Source organism: Hippoglossus hippoglossus, chromosome 6 (genome assembly GCF_009819705.1).
Source record: "Hippoglossus hippoglossus isolate fHipHip1 chromosome 6, fHipHip1.pri, whole genome shotgun sequence".
Taxonomy (NCBI): Eukaryota; Metazoa; Chordata; class Actinopteri; order Pleuronectiformes; family Pleuronectidae; genus Hippoglossus; species Hippoglossus hippoglossus.
This window is the reverse complement of record NC_047156.1, coordinates 23,401,494-23,420,579: the sequence shown is the minus strand read 5'-3', so window position 1 is coordinate 23,420,579 and position 19,086 is coordinate 23,401,494. Positions and strand designations below refer to the sequence as shown.

The window sequence follows — 19,086 nt, the reverse complement described above, 5'->3', positions numbered from 1 at the left end:
AGGAAAAGGACCTTTAGTATGTGTGTTGTAAGCCACCTCCCATCCAAACATATGGAGTTAACCACATGATGTGCTCCCTGCTTACATGTCATCAGCAGGTCCATGGCACTGCTTCTCTTGTGACAAGAGGTGCAGGTTGCTCCTAAACAACAGAACAACTAAACTTCCAAAAATATAAATATCACTGAGTATAAATTCATATCCTCACAGTTAATAGAGTTCTTATATATGCAACCCAAAGGTCATATTTGCATAATAAGCGTTGAGATGACATTGGTGTTGCGAAACTGACATGGGCTCATTCTTAATTTGGTGGCTCTATATATTTCAACCCCTGATGACGTCTCAGGTGTCAAACTGTTTGCTGGGACTGCTGAGACCTGCTCTGTTTGAAGGCTGGATTATGAAGTTATTTGAATTATTACAAATGTGAATGGGGTTTTGATTTTGAGAATGTTTTTTCTTATTTCTGGAACAGAACCCAGAGGTTCCATTTTCACCCGAGCTCTATTTGTTCATTGATCATGATGACGATATCAAATGTTGCAAACTACTAGATCTAATTTTGAGTATGTTAATTACTTGAGGAATTTAAATGGTTTAGACACAGCATCCAGTAACAGCAGATCCCCACACAGGCTACTGTCTTCTTACACTAGATATTATTATGGTAAGGGTCTCTGGCACATCACATTACATATGACTGATTCAATTCAATTTGATCTAAATAGCACCAAATCATTACATACATCATCACGAGGCCCTTTAGGTGGAGACCTAATAAATGATAGAGGAACCCAACAGTTCCCACAATGAGCAAACACTTTGGCGACTGTGGAGAGAGAAAACATTTACTTATTTCCTCCTCCTCTTCTCCCGTCAGGTCTGCAAGGTGGTCGGGTGTTTTTTAATGCAGTGAAGGAGGGCGACCTGGTGATGTTTGCCTGTGACGATGAGCCGGACCGGGTGCTGTGGGTCCAGGCCATGTACCGGGCCACCGGACAGTCCTACAAACCAGTCCCACCGCTGCAGAACAAAACCACAAACTGCAGAGGAGGAATTCAGAAGCCAGCCTCTCCCATCAGTAGGTTCTGATACTCACTAGCTTTGTTTGTCAAATATCCTAAGCTACGACTGTGCAATAAAAGTGAAGGTAATTAAGTCTGATGGTGCTTTTCATAAAGGTGTAGATAGTAGAGGTGTTTTTTGGGGTTGAAGGTACATCCACTGTAAAAATTTTAGGTGTTTAAAACGTTGTGTGTGAGGTTGTTCTGTTTATCAGTGTGGTAATCAGGCTCTCATCCTGTAAATGTTACATTTTGCCCACAAAAAATATATGCAGCTTGTCGTCAGCATGACGTTAGCCTGTCGTCAGCTTTACGTCAGTAAGACGTTAGCCTGTCGTCAGCTTTACTTCAGTATGACGTTAGCCTGTCGTCAGCTTTACGTCAGTAAGACGTTAGCCTGTCGTCAGCTTTACTTCAGTATGACGTTAGCCTGTCGTCAGCTTTCCGTCAGTATGACGTTAGCCTGTCGTCAGCTTTACGTCAGTAAGACGTTAGCCTGTCGTCAGCTTTACTTCAGTATGACGTTAGCCTGTCGTCAGCTTTACGTCGCTATGACGTTAGCCTGTCGTCAGCTTTACTTCAGTATGACGTTAGCCTGTCGTCAGCTTTACGTCACTATGACGTTAGCCTGTCGTCAGCTTTCCGTCAAAAAGACGTTAGCCTGTCGTCAGCTTTCCGTCAAAAAGACGTTAGCCTGTCGTCAGCTTTCCGTCAAAAAGACGTTAGCCTGTCGTCAGCTTTCCGTCAGTATGACATTAGCCTGTCGTCAGCTTTCCGTCAGTATGACGTTAGCCTGTCGTCAGCTTTCCGTCAGCATGACGTTAGCCTGTCGTCAGCTTTACGTCACTATGACGTTAGCCTATCATCAGCTTTCCGACAGTATGACGTTAGCCTGTCGTTAGCTCGTTGGCAGCTTGTACACAGCTTGACGTCAGCTTGTCATCAGGGTTTTTGTATGAGTACAAAGATTTCATGAAGCAGAGGCTTGTGGCTTTTAATTTTCCCCAGAGTATGTTTGTCTTATTTAAGTTTTGTAGATTATAACCTTTATTCCAATGGTATTTTAAACAAAGGCATTTAATATCTCTTTTTTGTATTTTGTAACTTGCTCTGCAGGATCTGCTGGATAGATTTCTTCGAAAAAGCACTTAAATGGTGAAATCCTTCCTTTCCATTCATCACAGTCTTATACACAAGTAGGCAAGCGAGGTGTCTCTGCAGTCATGGCCACTCGTGTAGAGTTTCCAAAAATGTCTCAAATTTAATGGTTTTGATCTTTATTTTAAACGCTTTCTTTTCATCACTTTTGCCAATAATTGTGCTCTACTTCTTTCTTACTGAACGTCTTTCATTGTCCCCTGTTCTTTCCATTAATTCTTTACCTTCTTCTCTAATCCATTTGCACTTTTCATCACATCTTTTCTTTCTCTTCTTCCAAACACTCCCTTATTCCTTCATGTCTTTCCTATTTTGTTCATTTTTTCGATTTTTACAATAATCCGGACTTGATGAAAGTTGAACTGTCCTTCACTCCAGACAGACTAAGAGACAGACTGACAGCGGGATCTCAGACTGAACTTATTGGAGGTTTTGGATTTGTCCGCAGAATGCTAGACAGATGAAGACAAAATAATAATAAACTTTTTTCCTGTTAGTCATTCTTCCTTTTTTCCTGCTTTTATTTTCTCTTTCTATTCAGTCCTGCTTCCTCATTCATTAAATTGTTCTTTTTTTTCTGTCGCCTGTGGCTTTCTTTAATCATTCTTCATACCTCTCCCCAGTCCAACTTTCTATTTTTATTATTCACGGCTTCTGTCCATTCTTTTTTCTTTCAGTTACATTTTCTTCTACAGCGTCATTTTCCAATTAATTCCCTCTGTCTTTATTTGTCCTGTTCGGTCTTTTTGTCCATTCTTCACATTTTGAGTCCCATTCTCTTTCCTCCTATTTCCGCAAACTTAATTCCGCAAAACACTCTTTGCGTGTTCCCTCAAGGTCGGACAAACAGGCTGAATGTATTTTCTCCCTCATAAAACATGCACATTTAAAAAATATTATTTCCATTTAATAATTAAAACCCTAACACTTCATTGTTTACATCCATATTTATTTACTGGTAGTTGTTGTCCTTGCTGCCCTTCTCGAAACATTTTAGGTTGATCAGCAACAAACAGTCCTGGGAATCACAAGTAAAAACATTGCTTATAGTGGTCAAAAACTTTACACGTTCTTTTCTTTCCCCCCATAATTCTTGCTTTTCTGGTCTTTTTTTTCCTCTATTTCACTGGTTCCTATCCCTTTTTCATTTGTCTTTGCTTTCTGCCAGACTTATGTGATATTTTTTCTTACACACAAACAAGTAAACACACATCTTGTTTCTTTTTGTACACCATTCGTTCGTATCAATTATCATTTGTGTGAGCGTCAGGTTTTCATCAGCCGCCTCCTCTGGCCGAGCATTGTGACATGAATCGCTTCATAGTTAGGGCTGATTGTTACAGCATTTGTGTAATTTGGTGTGGCGGCGGCGCGTTCTTCCCGCCTCTCATTAGCATTTAATGGAAGATATTGAAGAGTTAATGGCAAGAGGTGCTGACACGCTATTTGCAGGTGGCAATGGATGGTGTCCCTGAAATAGCTCTTAACTGGATGCTAAGTGCCGCTCTGTGTGTGAATGTGTACGTGTGTTTGTGTGCGTTTCAAAGATTTGACAGAAAATTGTTCTCGCTTTAATAACCATTGTGTTGATGAACCTGTATCTTTGTCTCTGCTCATAAAAATGAAAGGCAGAGGTTAGACATTAACAGCTAGATTTGTACAGGCATGCACATACACACAAAAACGCTCACACACACACACACAAACAAAAATGTGTTATTTAACATGAATAAAATCATACTTTGTTCTTCTGTGTCAGTGTCGACATCTGGGAGCGAACAGGTGAGACAATGAGAGCAGAGGCACAACATCTCTCCTTTGTTCGACAGAGGTTGAGGACTGTTTTCAGCTTTGTCTCTGGATAGGTCTCGGAGCATAAAGAGCGAGCGAGCGGGCGGCTGCAGATTTTATTGACCGGCGTGTGAGAGCAAATAATGAAGCTGTTTACACGTGGAAATCTCACACACACTTGGCAGCTGCAGATGGTTATTGTTGTCACCATGCTGAATGGATCCTGATCTGTAAATTCGCAGCCTCTGTTTTCAGGGATCTGCTCTTCTTCTTTTTCGGATATCCTGCATTGTTTTCACTGGGAATTTCTTTAACATTCATAGTGCGAAAAAGACATGTTTGGAAATGATTTTATGTAATAGATAAAAACTAACCGTGAAGACAAAGTTCCTCTCACCACAAGAATGTATTCATTGTAACTTTGCCACATCTGTTGCAGCCATCGTGGTTGATAACGAAAATGCCTCAGTGGCGCTCCTTTGTCAGTCATTTGCCGTTTCCAGACATGGTCTCTTGGTAAAATCCGGAGAATTGGCTACAGAGTTTACCCGCATTTGTTTGATTTTGTTTGTTGTTTTTGAAGCATCACTCAGTGCATACCTCCACTAACAGTCCCCTTATGAAGCCACATTTAAATTCACTAGATCCAGATCTATTGCTAACACTATTGCTCACACATAATTATCAGTTCTCTAAACATGTTTGATTGTTTTCATCAATATCATGAATTATTCTCTGAGAAAACAACAAAAACATGGGTAGTCCCCAGGCAGGAATCAAACCATGGATGTTGCAGTTGTGCACCTTAACCATAATTAGACCACCAGATGCCGCGACACCCTAATATCTTTAACCACAAATGAAAACTAACAGTTTCAAAGCAGTTCCTGCTGTGATCATGGGAATGTAGACACCAACAGAGGGATCACATCCAACAAAAGATTCCTATTCAATTTTCTCTGACTCTATTTTCCTAATGAAATGGTTAGATTACATTACAGAAGCTTGGTTAGAAGGAAAACCATGAAAAGTAACAAAGGATGAATTTGATGGCACTTAGTAGAGCACATACCTCTGCCAACAGTCTCCTTACTTTCAATCAAGCTGCACTAAAGTTTACAAATTCAGATATAAGTCCTTTGATATGCCAGATAAAAAAAAAAAAAGGCCCAGGAATTATTAACTATGAAACTGGACACATACATCGATGGAGGTAAAAATGGAGATTATTGAAATGAAAAAAACCCAACCTTTTCCTGATGTTCTAGCAAAAGAAAAGAAAAGGACAAACAGACAAGTGTGAGTTTGCTAAAGAATCAGCAGCAGATATCACTTCCTGTCACCCTCCTGCCTGTTCACTGCAGCCAGCAGCTCACATCCACACGATTCAAGTGGACCAGCGTTCAAACGACCCAGAAAGTTCACACAAGTGGAAATCATCAAAGGCTGTGTGGAGTTTTGGTTGTGACCCTCGACCTGAAATTCACTTTTATCAAACAGACAGTGAATTCCATCTTCAGTATGAACAGATGGGCCTGTTGGGGGGCTGAGACTCACTCCTGAAGATGTTTACACCTGTCAGATGTGTTTTTGAAGAAGCAGGTGGTCAGTTTGACATCGAGGATGATCCTGAGGAGAGACGTCCAAACTGTCCTTTCGTCTTAACCTTCCGGGGACTCAGTGGCGCCCTCAAACACAGCATAACAGCTGAGCATGTGTTCATGTGCTTCTCTTAAACTTTTACCCACTTCACTCGGGTTCTCTCCGTTTGAGCTCTATGGTGCAATAGGCCTCGCTCAGCCAGACAGAGGCTGATGGGCTTGTCTGTCCACATCTTCATCTCTGCTCGCCCCGTCACCGCCATGCTCTGACGGGCAGATCAAGTCACATCTCTCTGGCCAGTTCACCTGAAACTGAAACGCGCTCTGCCCTCCTCCTCCTCCTCCTCCTCCTCCTCTTCGTCTGCATCAATAACCTGCCATCAGCGCCCAGCACCACCTCTCACAGTAGTGTGTCACATGGATGTGACTGTTGCTGTGACGATACCAATGGATCCCAGACAAGATGGATATGGAAAGATCGAGTGCAGAAAATCACCCTCCTACCTCAACACACACACACACACACACACACACACACACACACACACACACACACACACACACACACACACACACACACACACATACACACACACACACACACACACACATACAGACATCCTCACATGTTGTAAATATGATACCAAGATGTAAAAAAATAAAAGAATAGCGTACTTAGTTTATACTTCAGTGTCGTAGAGTAAAAAAAAAAAGCTCTGTTTTTAATTCCACAATTTCTTCCATCATGCAACTGCACACATATTAGTTGGAATAATCTTAGTCTCAAATAAACCAGGTTTGATTGTATTGGCAGACGTTGCATGTTGCATGTCAACATCACACTGATGAGAAACTTTTCTCAAAACACAAAGTGAAGAAACCTGGAGTCAGTCTGACACACAATCACACCATCTGTGCCAGGAGCGTTGACATCCGTCCATATTTTCTGTCACACACTTATTCACACACCCACCCCCCCCCCCACCCTTGTCCTTTAACACACACACACACCCAGGAGATAATAGCTGAAAGTTGGACTTGACACGGATCGACATCACCCCTCCACCGTCTGTCCCACAATCAATACTCCCCTCCTCCCCCCCTCCTCTTATTATCAGCACTAATCTATATCTCTTTGTCTCGTTTTCTTAAGAGTCGCTTCCTTCGCTCCCTGTCTTTTCTCTAAATTACATTAAGGACAATCCCGTGTTTTGGAGGTAACGAATGTAAAATGACCTACATCGGAATTAGACAGAGGGAAAGCAGGCCACAAGAGCCAAAGGGCAGCCAGACACAGAAAAGTGGGAGAGTCAGAAGAAAAGAAGGAAAAGAGAGGAGCGTTGATTGGAAGTTGATTGTGGAGATTTCACATTTGTTGTCTTTTTTTTTCTTTTTTTCTTGTTCGGACAAAAGCGACAAAAGAAAAGAGTTAGGAGGGGGATGGCGAAACACAAACGTCTGAGAATCCTTGCAGGCTTCTCTGCATCCACACAAAAACAAAATGGCAGCGTTAATAAAAAAGCGATCACTAATGCTCGTCTCGGGCACGAGGCCGCGGGCGTCGCAGGCGTGGAAAACAGCGCCGGCATTCTTCAGGGAGCCGTGGTCTTTTGTGGGGCCATGTGTCACACTCAGAAACTTCCCATCCCGAAATGTACTCCTACAATAATGGCCGGGTGGAGAGTGTTAGGCTTTTCATTTGCCGGGGCCATTAACAGGACGCCTGAAAGGACTGGAAATGAACCCAGGCTTGCTCAGGCTGGGACGCCCTGCACCTCTTCTGCTGCTTTTATCTTTCCTGTTGTCTGTTGATTCTTCTGTCGCTGACCCTGAAGCCTGGTTTTCATCTGCTGCTGCAGGCGCTGTTTGGCCCAATGTGTGAGAAGAGCTCAAAATGTGCTGTGTGAAATGACTTCACTATACACCAGCGGTCATGTTAAGTATAAGTCTGGTGATGTTCTTCCTCCTTTATTGTTTAATATATCTAATGAAACTACCCAGAGTAACAATCGTTGTTCTGTATATTCATGCTGATGTATCATATTCTTTTGAGTCATAGAGATGCATTGTTTCCAAGAAATTTTAAATACATATCAATGAACCATAATGTTGCACTGGGGGACATGTTCCTTCATCACCATGAACACACGTAATTTTTATTATTTGGACACAATTTTATACAAACCATCCTGCTTCCCCAAACAGTAACTAGAGCATCAAATGTGGATTAATTTGCCCAGAAAATAGTCCCCAACAAATGTTTTGCCTTCTCTGTTTGAGTGTCATTTGCTGAATTACAGTGGTCAACTACTTCAGGAAATCATTGCAGCTTTTTCACCACTGCATAGGAGGATATGTTTTCACCCTATTAGTTTGTTGGTTGGTTTGTCTGTAAGCAAGAACGACTGGATCACCACAAAATGTGGTGGAAAGATGTGGTATGGGTCAGGGAAGAACCCATTAGATCTTGGTACTGATCCATATCAGGGGGCGGGGAGAGGATTTTTTGGGTTACTTTTTTCCACTTCCTTTGTATCTGTATCTATATGACCTGGCTTTGTATACTTACTGTAAATTATAACAGACAAAAACACATCCAGCAGTATGCTGATCAGATGTATTGTTATTTTGTTGGTGAAGACCATGAAGTCAGTTAAATTGTGTTTGTGAATATGGGCTATAAAAATCAAATGTATTTATTTATTAGCAGAGGTTTAAGTCTGGTCAGTGATGATCCGTGCAGTTCTGTTGGTTTCTGGTTGAAGAATATTTGAAGTCTTACGTTGTTGTAGGAGCCTTAATACCAGAGGGAGTGATGTGGCCTGATGAAGACAGAGTGCGCTGTGCTCATGAAGCCTGATCTCCTGCTGCAGTCAATCAGTCGTGTGTTGTTTGTTTTTCTGCCCGACTCTGTGAGTCTCTTCCAGTGTTTTCCTCACGTCGTCCATGTTGGCGAGTGTTGGTGTCATGCGAGAGTAATGACAGCTTCACAGAGGATCTGTAGCCAACCGAGGTGGGAACTATTAACCGCAGCACTGCCAATGCAGTGCTGTGTGTGTGTGTGTTTACACTTCAGTTCACTGCTGAGCTAAAATTGATGCGTGAATGATCATTTATATATCACTTCTTCAGGGGTTTAGCTAACTGAAGAAATCTGTGCAGTCATGTCATCCTATGTTTTTTCATGTGATGTTATAACATTGAGGTGGATGATTCTCCTCTTTTCTCGTTCTTTCTTCCTTCTTTTCCTATTGCTTCTTTCTAGCAAAACCAGCTCACAAATTTAACTCTCTCTTTCCTCCTCAAACACATTCTCTTGTTGCTATTATTCTAAAGGTCATATATTTTTTTTAAACGTTAAAAATCCAACATACCTGCAGCAGCCATCAGGCTTATATCAAAATATAGCGATATAATAATATAGGTATTAAAGGAGCTCTAAAGAAGTTCATAACTGCAATAATCAAAAACTTTTAAAGGTAGGGTTGGTAAGTTGTTTCTGAAACACTATTTCTCTTATTTGTTAAAATCCTCTTAATGTCTCAATAGCCATCAATAACTAAAGTTGTCTGGGAAAAAAGCGGATGTGGCCCTCGCAGGACTCTAATCATTTAATTTGTTAGGGCTGGGAAATTAACCGAGAATGTATCAAAACCGACATTTATAATCTCTAACAGACTTAATCTTACTCATGTCGGTTAATTTGGTTAATACTTTCCCCAATGCCTTTCCTCTAGGTCCATTTTGCAATGGCGTCCCGGGTACCTTGTGCCGTGTAGAACAGGTACAGGATTTGAGGGTTTATTTTGTGTTTCTTTGATTAGCTCTAGAGTTATTGAGACACATATTTAAACACACTGAAAAAGAGTTCAACATTTAGTGCGCATGCAGTTCACCTGCTACACACAACTGGATTGAAGTCATATCGCCCAGGCCTAATAATAACCATGTGTATTATCTAGGTTCATCAGGATGAGGTTAGGTGTTTTTCTTACACGATTCAGACTTGATGCAATCGATGTCAACAAGCTGACCTCCTCCCAGGGCTCTTTCCCCTGGTCGGCTTCTAGCAGTTGTGGGTCAGTGCACGTTTATGTGTTATTGGAGCATAACTTTGACGAGTGGGTCGATGGGCGGGGGTGTGATGATCGGTTGCATTTTTTCAAAGCGTTGCCTGCTCTTGCTTTTCCAAGATTACCAATGCTTGCTTCAAATCTTCTCTGTATTGAAAATATAACAAAACTGCTGGTGATGACATCGATACGAAACTCTTCTGTTTGGTTTGGAAAACTTAAATTATTCAAAAATATGAGACTTTATCTGCGAGTGGTCGTCCTCCAACCAGAAGGTTGGCAGCTCAAATCCCAGCCCATGCCGGAGTGTCCTTGGGCAAGATGCTGAACCCTGAATGGCCCCTCATAGATGTTGAATGCACTAATTGTAAGTCGCTTTGGATAAAAGCCTCAGCTAAATGACATGTAATCTAATGTAATCTGTGGTGAATGTCACCCAGCTGTTCCAAAACCCTAAACCCTCTTGACAAAATATTTAATTTTCATAATTTCCCTACAGACCTAAGGAAAGGAGTTGTTAACATACTAGATCATTTTTTTTAATATAAACCCTAACCCTTATACAGCTATAAAGCAAACTAGAATATCACTCAGTAGAACCGCCCAGACTCGACAGTCATTTTATGAAACCAGATTTAAAACTACAAGATAGAAGCTGCACCAAGCACACACACCTATAGATATTAGTTTTCTTAATTTGTCTGTTTAAAAAAAAAAATCAGGATCAATGAATTATTCTGAGAAATTTGTAAAAAAGTCACAACTTGAAAGAAAGTGATTTTAAATCCTTGTGTTTGGTTGAAATCTATCCAGTAGCTTTTGTGGGATCCTGCTGACAAACAAACAAACAAATGGACAAAACCTCCTTGTTGGAGGTTATAAAATAGAGATCCATCACAATTTAGTGAATTAATAATTATGAGATTTTTCCAGTTTTTCTGAATCTGACTTTTCAGAAAATGTTTTTGCCTTGTTCTATTTGCTTTGATAGGAAAGCTTCTTTCACATCAACAGAGCTTCATGGAGTCTGATCACGATGCTGAGTGAACTTTGGGAACCATTTTCCTGACGATGGCGCTATAACAGTGATCAGAATTTTAAAACTTCATTGAAAGGCAAAAATTTATTCTGTAGAAATCACCTTTTCATGGTTAAATTGCCTGGTCTCCATAATGATCACACTGCTCACATGTTGGATGATTTTCCAGGGTAGTTGTTTAATGCCATCATGTTTCCATCCTAACACGTTATCTTGTCCTCAGGCACATGTCTGGCTTAAGCACAACCTTGATCTTCACCCTAACCTTTGTTTGGTTTTACTCACACTGCTGTTTGAAACGGATCATTTCAGAAACATTTGCACTGAAAGTCAGAATTATCCGTAACTGATCGCCCAGAGATTCAGGGCTGAGCAGCTCTAAATCTTTTCCCTCCCTCTGTGTTTCTTGCTCAGGTCTGGATCCGTCTCAGCGCCAGGGAGTGGAGGAGTTGATCTCTGCAGCTCCGTGTCGCCTTGACCACGCCGCCCTGTTCAGCATTTTACAGAAACACACTCTGCAGCACCGCATGAACGACTCCTTCTCATGCCTGGTACGTTAACACAAACACATCTTCTTCACTGCACCGCCCAGGAATCAGCTGATGATTGATGGAGATCAGATTAATGTTAAAGTTGAATTTTTGGTTCAGACCATCATCATCATCATTTTTACTTTTTCTTCTGTGAAACTTTTATTTAAAAAAAGAAAATTCTCACTAAAATCATATCTCATATGAAAACAGTTAAATAATCACAATGTTTATTTTGCATTTTGTTCAGCCTGATTCTCTTGTCTTTCACAGAAGAACCTTGAAATGTAAAGTTAAAAAAACTATTCTTGAGTAACAGGAAGCAGCTTCTCGAGAGGAAGTGGAAAACTTTACCAAATGGCAGTCAAATAGGGACTGGTTGATTAGTTGATTGAAAAATGTAATAGAATTGGCAAAAAAATATTTTTAGAAGAACAGTGAATTTCTATGTGTTGGTCAGATGAAACAAGTACTTGGAAGACGTCACCAAAGATTCAGGGAAATAATCCAACGCATGTTTTAATCGTTAAACTGACAGAAGAGAAAATAATTGTAAAATGTTTAGATTAGGATTGTGTACCCCTGAGCAGAGCAGTTGCAGACTGAGACTGAGTGTCCTTCTGCTAGGTGGACATGGTCCAAATATGGAAGTCCAAGGCAGTCTAACCTCAAGTCTGACAAACCAACATTGTAATATAATATTTACCTCTGAAAATAAGAAAAAGCATTATAGTTGCCCTTTAAGTTCAGGTTACTGTTTTAATTCAAACTTGCAGCCTTCGGTATAAGGTGATCAGTGTGAGAACTGTCAGTCTTTAACCTGAAGAAACATCATATTGAGAAAATTGGCAGTTCCAGTATCGAAGAAAGTCGCTCCTAGCAGAGAGGGACACAGCAAGCTCTCTCTCTCTCTCTCTCTCTCTCTCTCTCTCTCTCTCTCTCTCTCCCTCTGTCCCTCTGTCTGTGTTTAAGCCTGGGGGGCTCTCTCACACTGATTGAGGGGATAAACGCCCTAATCAATACTTTACAAATAGGAACATGACCCTCATGGACAACTGCTGGGCTGGGTCAGTGGAGGTGGGGTGGGTGGGAGGGGTAAAACCTACATTGGTAAAGGGGGGGTGAAATTAGGCCATCCTGATAACCTGTTCTATGAAGCTGGTTATCAACTTCCTCAGTTAAATCTGGGCTTTCCTGCAACGGGCACGTTCGTGTTCATTCATTCAACCTTTATTGTAACTCGGGAACACATTGAGGTACAGACCTTATTTACAATGAAGTCGAGTAAAGAAAATAAACAAAACATTCCAAGACGCCAAGAAAAGACAAATAAGAAACAGTAAAGTTTGCAAAATAGCAAGAGCAAAAGTAAAAGCTTTAGGAATAAATACGGTGCATACAATTTTGTTTAAAGCGATTCAATTAAAACAAATGAATCAACTTAAATAACTGGAGGTAAAACAGGTTAGATTAAAAACAAACATTATCCTTAGGATAAACAAGAGTTGAGTTCTGGATTGTTTTGTGTGTTAGTCCATGTTTCAGGTGCATGATGAGAAAAACTGGATTTACCAAGCTCAGTAAAAACAGTTGCAGTGATCCAGTCATCAGAGCATGTTCAATGAAGAACATGTGTTCATTATAGGCAACTATATATATAAATACAGATAGCTGCAGGTCAATTATGATATAATTACATATAATTTGGTTACACTTAAAAGTGATAAAAAACAAGATAATATATAAACAATGTGATCGCATAACTAGAATAGAAAGAGAAGACTATATTTCTTTAGGTTTAAACTGTAAATAAGATTTATTACTGAGTGAGTATTTTGCCTTTTAAGTCATGTCGGACTGTTTCTGCTGCTAAAACACAGAGAGATGTGTCATGTGTGCTGAGCTCAATTTGGACCAATGTTCACTTATAATCATGGATATATTGAACAGTGTGTGAATCATGTTTCTAATAAAAGACATCATAGGTTGTAGTTTTTATTTCTCATGTTGTTTCTGAGCTGTACTGATAATAAGGAAATAAAACACTGTCAGGTATAATGTCACATTCAAAGATTATTTGTTGAAAGTCTGGAAACAGCAAAATTATTCCACCCATCTTTAAAAAATATCTACTGATATTAATTATTTCTCACTTTACTTTGAATCGCGTTGTCCCTGTTAGGATCCTGTGGATCGATGACTCTGGTTTTCCGGCCTCGGATTGGGTTGGAGTTCTTGTTTTGACAAGAACTGAAATGTGGCTCAGACCTGCCCCCAAAAGGCTCCTGCTGAGATTCACTAGGTTGCAAGAGGAAGCTATTGGGTTATTTTTGTGTTTCAGTGTGTGTTTGTATGCCAGTTCTTAATCTTTTCACATGCGATCAGGGTTTTCGTTTTTTATCTAAATATATGAGGTGTGCAAGTAAATCCACATTGGAGCATTTGGAAGAACCAGTGGAACTTTTCTCTGGCTCGTTTCTTGTCCAGCTCTAATAACAAATGCGTAGCTCCACATGTGTCTTAGTCAAGTACAATCTCTGCAAGAGACCAAATGAAATCACAAATAAATATCCTGGAGATGGCTCAGGGCCGCCAGGTTCACTTTGAGCTTCCTGGTTTCACTGCGTGAACTACAGGGGACGGTGAAATAAAGCCATTAAATGGATAACAACGGGACTATTTCATGCTGACAGGACAGTTCGTTCTAAGGAAACTGCAAAGATGGGAGTTGCTGCTGATTGACAACTTTCCATCTTATCTGATGTAAATTTGTATTTGTAGTCAAACAACATCCACTGGGGTGGTTTGTTTTAGGTGGTTTCATATGGTTTATGAAACCACCTTTATAAACCATACCATATGGTTTATTGGTAATTTACTCTGCTCCCAATATTTTCCTAAATCACAATATATTCTTGACTGAAATGAATGAACCTTAAACTCTAAACTATATTCAGTTTTTCTCATCTCTTTATTTTCTGTTTTCTGGTCAGCCAATCATTGCAGTTCATTTTGCAGAGTCTAGTCTACATCCTGAATGACTTGTGTATCACTATGTAAGCTGGTGGTTCATAAATGGGCTAAAAGACGTGAAAGTACTTGTGCTTCACAGGAAGCACAGACATTGTTCTCGCAATCCACCAAATATATTCATTAGCAAAATTCATAAGAAGTTGAAGTGCTCGTCGTTGTTCGGAGCTGAGAGTGTCCTTCTCTAACTGAATGAAGACTCTAAAAGTCTAAGGCAGATCTGGAGGAGTCGGCTCATCCTGACATGTGTTGTGTTCAGGTCTTTTTAAAAGCAGCAGAACGAGGAGATGTTCACCAGAGTGACATCTGTGCTTCTTTCATTTCTCTACCTGCCTCACCAGGACGCCTTCCAGCTCTGCAATTAGACCGAGCCATTCACCCTGCCCCTCCAGCTCCTCACTCCTCAGCCTTTTGTTAAAACTCACGGGCTTTGTGTTCCAACCTGAGCCTCTTTTCACGAGCACTCTGAGAAAAGGCCAGTGCCTCTACGTGGGGGGACATCTGTTGAGATCGGGTTTGGATTCATGTCATAGACGGGGGTCATATTTTATTCACAGAGTTGAACCCAACAACAACAACAGTAATTAGGCAGAACTTGGGTTTGGATCTGGGGTCCAGGGTCCTCCTCACTGGATCAACGTAGTTCCCACTGGCCACTGAAGGGTCAATTCACAGTGAAGCTGCTGGTGTTGAGGTCCAGCTACAATTAGTTTCTTAAAAACTATTTTGGTTTTGTTAACTAAATTAACAAAACCAGAGTATCACTACAACAACACGATACAATGAGAAAACTAAGAACTCATCAATTAAACAAACACGTTGGTCCTTGGGTGAAATCAATAAAAAAGTTGTTATTATTATTATTTTTATTATTATTACTACAACTAACTATTATTATCTGTAATAATAATATTAGTAGTATTTCCCAATTATAAGCTTGTATACCATCAAAATGATTTTGAAACTTTAAGATATAAAAACTACCTAGTGTTGCTTTAACTTTATTTAAATTCAGGAGAAATCTAAATTTGTTGTCATTGTCTCATATCGTCTATATAGCATGGTTTCCAACACTAACTATTCAGACCCAAGAATCCATGATGTTATAGCTGCATCCATCACATGTAAATACCCTACACCATATGTCTGTCCATCATGTTATTCACGTTTTCCCATAATCAGCCTGACATGTGGTGTCCTCAGAAACATTTGGATCTCCAGTAAAGATCTTAGACAAAGTTGTAAAACAGATCAACCAGTAGACCTGAATAAAGGGAGATAAAAGACAAACACACAAATGTCCTTTGAGACGCACAAAGAACTCCTTCTTGATCTTCACCCTTAACAAATGACGAGTTCCCTATAGCAGTCTGTCATCGTCCCAAGATCCACCCCCCACCTCCCCTAAACCTCTGGCTGGTGAAGCAGACGTAACAGGGTCATGGGATCGTAGAGAACGAGCACTCAACATCACAATATTTACCTCTCCAGCATCTTTTAAACTGACGTAACTCCTACCCACTTTGGTTTGCCATCGACCTCCAGTCTCGAAGCCATTCAACATCTTTATCTCCGCCTTTACTTTTTTAAGGACCAAGACGCAGGTGTTCTCTCCTCCAGTCAGTCCAGTCTGATTGTCCTGCTGTCAAATTAACTTCCTGTGGAGCCCTACCATTATGCACTCTAAATATAATTTCTCCGATGTATGCGTGCGCTTGTTCGGGCCCGGCTCCAATTAGAGAAATCTGCAGAAGAAGAGGAGAGAGGCTGCAGATTGCATTGAACTGCTGACCTCAAAGAAAACTAACAAATGGCAAAGGAATTGACAGATTTACCTATATTAGTGTTTCCCATCTATTTGTGATTAATGCAGTGAGGTTTTGAACCATCTGGGGGGGGGGGTGGCTCTTGGGAGGTAGAGTGGGTTGTCCTCTAATCAGAAGGTCAGTGTTTGGATCCTTAGCTCCTCTCTGCAGAATCCTAGAAAATGAAGTTCATTATTTTAACTTTGACAGTTTATTTTATCAGATGTGGGGAGAAGGGGGGGCGTGATTGAAACAAGGACATGTCACCTAAGAAGTTTTTTTTATGATTGAAGAGAAGGTAAAACGTACGGTCAACTTTATTTTAGATCACTATTCCCGATAACTTTCAAACAAGGCATTTTATAAACACTTCACTGTATAGGTGATGTGTTTTTTGTATTTTAGAGTGTGTCAAACAACAAGATGCAGTAATTCAACAAGAAACACTATTCAAAAACATACAAACGTTCTTTTTTATGTTCAGAGCGAGAGGCTGTTAAACCAAATTACAAGACAATAGATTTTTAAAATCCTTGTTTTAAACAAACAAGACAAAAAACGAATGAAAAAGAAAGAAAGAAAATTTAAATCAGTATCATGCCAAATGTTCCAAATGGCCTATATTTCAAGTGGCAAGTGATTTAAGATGCTGTGAAGTATCACCACCTTCATAATCTGAATTTAGGTAAACCACATATTTCCCCCCCATCCACCTGCAGGCTCTGATGTCTGCGACTGAACTGAATTTTGAGCTGTCTAAACAACCACTCTTATCGTTATATTTTATATTGAAAATAGAACAGCACTGTGTGCGTTAAATGGACTCACATGGCAGACTCGCAACTCTCTGACTGTGAGGGTCACAAGAATTGTTTTGGAACAAAAATGAGTTTTGAGTGCCAAAATAACCAGTCTGAGAACCGTCAAGAAAAAACATGAAGAATTCTCAGCATCTCCGGGTCAGCCGTCTGCAGTCAGGTGGCGAGTGGCGAGCTGAGGGGTTTGTCTTTCCAAAAACCACATCCCGCTCTCACTTTTACCAGGTTGTGTCGTTTCTCGAATGGAGGCGTGTACACACAGACGTGCGGCCACGGCAGACAGAGCTAACGAGGCAGTCGGCTTGTTAGCCGCTAATTGAGCGGTCAGCGCCAAGACTGGAGTTCGCCATCTGTTTGTCACAGAGGAACATCTTGTCGCTTCACGCCCGTCAGCAGGCCCCTTTCTCTCTGTGTGGTGTGATATTAATAGCTCAAGCTCACAGACGGAGAAAAAAAATTATGAAAGACTCGAAACGACAAACAAACTGAAGACTGGGAGGAAGGAGTAGGGGGGGGGACACTAAAAGGCCTGCAGAGGAGGACTCTGCCAGGTCCAGTTAACCCCGACAGGCAGCATGTCAGCTCCAGTCTTTCTTTATTAAATCCTGGAAATAATATTGTCTAGTATCGAGTCCTTAAATGATCTGCAATATCATTAAACCTTTTAGATTTTAAACTGATGTTTTTCTGAAGACACATTAAACCCGTTGACTATTAAAGTCATTTTCTCAATTGTCACATTATGATGTCTGTCAAAAGTTGCATCTTATTCATCAACCGAAAAGCATAAAACCACAAATGAATAAAACCGGTCTTAACTACTATGGCACTATCTCCAGTCATTTAATATAGGGACTGTCTTTCATACAGCCGCTCATCTGATACAAAAACATGCTCTGAAGGTAAACTGAAACTGTTTCTGTGCAGCACGTCTTCTCTCCTGGGTCACTTGCTGCAGAGCAGAGAGCCATGACTGTTAGGACTGGAGGAAGTGTGTGTGTGTGTGTGTGTGTGTGTGTGTGTGTGTGTGTGTGTGTGTGTGTGTGTGTGTGTGTGTGTGTGTGTGTGTGTGTGTGTGTGTGTGTGTGTGTGTGTGTGTGTGTGTGTGTGTGTGTGGCGTCAGCTCGGTGGAGGTGCTAATTTGTTAACATTCCTTCTGTGAGGAATCTTAATTAGCGATGTAAGTTTCCTGCCTAATTTAGTGATTACGTGCAGGATGAATGAACTAATGAACATCTCAGCGTGTTCCAGTCGTTCCACACCTCTCTGCTTCTTCTCTCATTTTTTTTTTACTGTAGTAAAGAATTAATAGTTGGAGGGTTAACCTTTACACTTCTCTGTTTAATTGTGTTAAAGAAGTATTGAGGATTTTTATTGTCTGTAAAGCCAATAGGTGACCAGTGTTGGTTTTTGTCTGCGCACGGCTCCCATGGCAACAGGATGTTGTGAAGGAATCGTTTTGGTTATTTTTCTGGACAGTTGTTCAGCCTGTTAGTGGAGTTCATAACAAACTGCTGTTCACATCTATCAGAGAGTATAGCTGTGTGTTTGTCCCATTTACCCATACTCTAATTAAATGGCTACTGTCAAAATGTCAGGTATAGGCTGTGGCCGAAATCACTCACTAATCACTTTAGTATATAGTATAGTGAATTTCTAGTGCCGTCTTATTGTATGGTGACATTTTGTATACTAAGTGTAAAATAAATATTTCAAATTGATTGTGGGATTTTCCTTCGGTTGACGTCTGCAATCCTGTGACAGTTACGTAATTACCAGCGCAGAGAAAATGTCAAAGTAGTGTCTGAAAGTTGTTGTTTTTTTTCTTTTGCCAATGGGCTCACTATACAGTCCCTATATAGTGAGCAGGGGTTAGTGAATGACAACCATAGACTTAGTGATGCTCCACCAAACGTCCCGGAGATTTTTTTTCTGAGCAATTTTGGTCGGATTTTCTGTTTCCTATTCATGTTTGTTGCAAAATAAGTAATTGTTGTCACCTTCACAAAAAGTCTACGTCCACACTACTGCGATTAAGTCTTCAAACGCATGACTTTTGTTGTGTTAAGATCTGGGGTACACCTCTGGCGTGGAGAGTGAGTTTCATCTTTTTAAACTGCGAGGTCGAATCATTCTGATGTGTATGTCGAATAGACTCATGACCCTTGAGATTG

The 19,086-nt window shown here is 40.6% G+C and overlaps 1 protein-coding gene across 15 annotated transcripts in view; it reads left to right on the top strand.

Moving 5' to 3' along the window:
• cadps2 (Ca++-dependent secretion activator 2) overlaps positions 1–19,086 on the top strand; it is a 226,713-nt gene that overhangs the window by 147,748 nt on the left and 59,879 nt on the right. For all 15 annotated transcript variants that reach the window (XM_034587879.1, XM_034587886.1, XM_034587884.1 and 12 more), the window contains exons 11-12: positions 884–1,084; positions 11,144–11,280. In XM_034587879.1, the coding sequence (XP_034443770.1) occupies positions 884–1,084; positions 11,144–11,280 (338 nt within the window). The remainder of the gene's footprint in view (positions 1–883; positions 1,085–11,143; positions 11,281–19,086) is intronic.